General features: G+C 46.0%; 1 protein-coding gene across 2 annotated transcripts in view; it reads left to right on the top strand.

Moving 5' to 3' along the window:
- Positions 1-2,820, top strand: part of LOC111961652 (ephrin-A5b-like) — a 67,948-nt gene extending 65,128 nt beyond the window's left edge. Inside the window, exons 3-5 of one of the 2 annotated variants that reach the window (XM_023984081.2) lie at positions 1,788-1,853; positions 1,991-2,074; positions 2,373-2,820. In XM_023984081.2, coding sequence (XP_023839849.1) covers positions 1,788-1,853; positions 1,991-2,074; positions 2,373-2,497 — 275 coding nt within the window. In that variant the 3' untranslated portion in view covers positions 2,498-2,820. The remainder of the gene's footprint in view (positions 1-1,787; positions 1,854-1,990; positions 2,075-2,372) is intronic. The other variant, XM_023984082.2, reaches the window with a different exon arrangement.
- The last annotated feature ends 461 nt before the right edge of the window (positions 2,821-3,281 follow it).

Here is a 3,281-nt window from a genome sequence, read left to right on the forward strand (position 1 = left end):
AGGGTTTTGCTTTGTTCCGACAGATACAAACTGATCACAAGGGAATCATCTGATCCCATCGTATTTATATCAGATCTCCAATTCATCTCCGGTCTATACCCCAGACTTAAGTTACACGGCATCTGAGCCCCTAGCTTGTGTCTGGTCATGTGTGTGTGTGTCTGGTGGTGTGTGTGTCTGCGTCTGTGTGTCTGGTGGTGTGTGTGTGTGTGTTCGGGAGTGTCTGCATGTGTATAGTGTTAGTGGACGTGTGAGACGTTTATGGGATGGTGTGTGTTCACGAGAGGATGCTAATCTCCTCCACTGGGCCGCATGGCATGACTAACCTGGGATCTAGTGTCGCAGCGCGTGAGACGGGGTCGTAGAAAAGCAGCTCACGGCTGTGTGGTGTATTGTGGAGTCCAGGCTCTGTCTCTGTCTGTCTGATTGACTGACTGGGAATAGAAAGGGAGCTAGTACAGTCTGGCCTGAGTGCCTGCCACTGTAGGGGTGTGAGGTAAGTTACACGATACTCGCTGACACAGACAGAAGAGCCATGATTGACGCCACACTGCCAATATAACTCTCCACATCAAGTTCTAAAGACAATTTTTATCATATTTCATAGCCACGCTAAGTGCTTTAAAATTGGAACCTCAGTCTTCAGTCATGGAAATACTGACATGGCTCGTTTTTATCGGGAATTGACTGCCAGTATCTTTCACGGGGAAGAAGAGTGTATCAAGATAGATGATAGGCTATAGGACACTATAGACAAACTGTATTGCTCTCTCTCTATCTCAAACACACACACACACACATGCACATACGCACACACCCACACACACACAGCATGATGGTGCCCTGAGGGGTGGGGGTTTATGTCTAGATTAAGAGCAGCTTGAGACCCCAGGCAGGCCAGGAAATGATGTGGTCAGAACACAGAGGCCCACAGAGCACTGTCTGGGTGGGGTGGGAGAAGAACAGAGCCATTCTATAGATTACAGTAATACAAGCACAGGTCAGAGTCTGTCAAACTAGCAACAAGAACAAGATCTCAGTCACAACCTACTTTCCGTATAGAAGAGTGATAGGGACTTCAGAACTACTGCTTCTCAAGACATCACACAATATGAAACCGCTGCAGTCTAGTTTGGTGACTATGTCCTAGGTGACATTGTCTAGTTGTTGCAGGTCAGAAGTCGGAGCAGCCTGAGTTGAAGTGACTTGCCACCATTGAGATTTAGTGAAGCAGCTGTCCAAATATTCCAGTTATCCAGAGTTGACGTCTGTGTAGCAGGGCTGTGCTACTTTACTGCTAATAGAACCCAGTGGCAGGTGTTGATGGCCTCTGCAGCCAATCAAATACTTCATAGCAGATGGTGATGTTACTCTGAGCCAATCGATTTCTGTGTTGCAGATGTGGATCAAATTTGGAGCCAATAGAAGTTTGAGTAGCAGGTGCAGACTGTTCTTTGAACCAATGGAAGTTTGAGTAGCAGATGTGGATGTTACTCGGGAGCACGTGTTTTTGTTATTTGAAGCTAATGGAAGTCTTAGGTGCAGATGTTGCCCTCACTCAGTAGCCAATAGAAAGACGTGTTTCAGGCATTGATCGACAGACAGTATGCTACATTTATCACAGATTGCATCCATTGAGAACCTTTAAGTCAGTGGAATGTTCACCTTGTTTGGGGTGTGATAGCTCTCTGTTTGACGTATGTCTGTACAGAATAGCTCTCGGTTATTTGCTGTTAGCATTAAAGTACGTAAGCATTGTTCCTAACATAACTGAAATGTTTTCACAGCATCCACCGTTGCTGACAATGGAAGGAGAAGTTGCCTTCGACTGAAGGTGTTCGTCAGACCAGCAAGTAAGTGGATTTCTGAAAGAACATTCTATTTTCTATTTCTTTCAAACTGTGAAAAAACTTTTAATGCATTGTGTGAGAGTCGAATATCAATCTTGGGCTCGCTGTGAATGTTCACGTCCCACTCTTTCCTTTTGTTGCAGACAATTGTGTGAAAACTGTCAGTGTTCACGATCGGGTCTTTGACGTCAATGAGAGGGTGGACAATTCCCTAGAACCAAGAGGTTTGTAAGACTCTATAAACTGTGTGTAGGGGTACGTGCCTGCCTGCATGCTTGAGAGTGTCTGTGTACCCGGGTATGACAAATTATATTTCCTGATACAGAATTCCGAAGGGGCTCATATTTTCCCATTGTACCAACTGAATGGATAAGTCAGTCACATAGAAAGTTGATGGAATGACAAAGCCACCACTCCATTTCATACATTAATGTTTCAGTCGTTGCAGCTAAATGATGATATCTCTTGATGTCTCAGGGATTCTTATCTCCTCCTCTCTCCCTCCTTTCTTCCTTCATCTAGATGATACCAGTCACGAATCAGCCGAGCCGTCCCGAGGTGACGTCAACTCGGTGGGCCGGGTTCAGACCACCGGCCTGCTGGTCTCCTCTGCCCTGGTTCTCTGTGCAGCCATCTTGTCTTTATAGCGCCCAGCCTGAGGGTTTTAGACAGGGCGGAGTGGACTCGCCCTGACTGGACCATACAACCCCCAAGGTGCACTTTTTAAAAGACAGTCTGAGTGCCGGGGAGAGGTGGACTTCTAAGGGGGAAGACCTTTTTATAAACTTTGCTTTGGGGAGTTAAGATGCCAAAAGCCTTTTTGACTCTCATTTTGTCATTTTACTTTCCTGTAGATGTTAATATTTCAAGGTCATAGTATCCCAGTGAATTTGCTGTCCCCCCCACCTCTCTCTCTCTCTCTCTCTCTCTCGTTCACACGCACGCACGCACGCAGCGCACCGCACACGCACACACAACCCACAGCACACACCACACAACACCAGACACACACACAACACACACACACACACCACACCACACACACACACGACAACACACACACACACACAATCACACCAATCACACAATCACTCTCTCCTCTTGGTCCCACCATATCTTTTGCAAGATGAAACAACGGAACAAGAACTACTAAAAATAACTTTTTTTCAAGCCCCCAAATGACTTTGATTGAGAATATGATGAAGTCTTACAGCGAATAACTATGATAATTTGAAGATGGCTTGTGACTGATCAGATCAGCCAATGGCAATGAGGCCAAGGCATACTGGCCAATCAAATGAGGCCAAGGTATATTGGCCAATAAAATGAGGACAAGGCATGCTGGCCAATCAATGGTGAAACAAGGATCCAGAGCCATGGTTGTTGCTTGGAGAAGTCCTGTTGCCAGGGGGAGGGGGCTCTTATTTTCTT

The sequence above is a fragment of the Salvelinus sp. IW2-2015 genome, linkage group LG4q.1:29 (assembly GCF_002910315.2).
Source record: "Salvelinus sp. IW2-2015 linkage group LG4q.1:29, ASM291031v2, whole genome shotgun sequence".
Classification (NCBI taxonomy): domain Eukaryota; kingdom Metazoa; phylum Chordata; class Actinopteri; order Salmoniformes; family Salmonidae; genus Salvelinus; species Salvelinus sp. IW2-2015.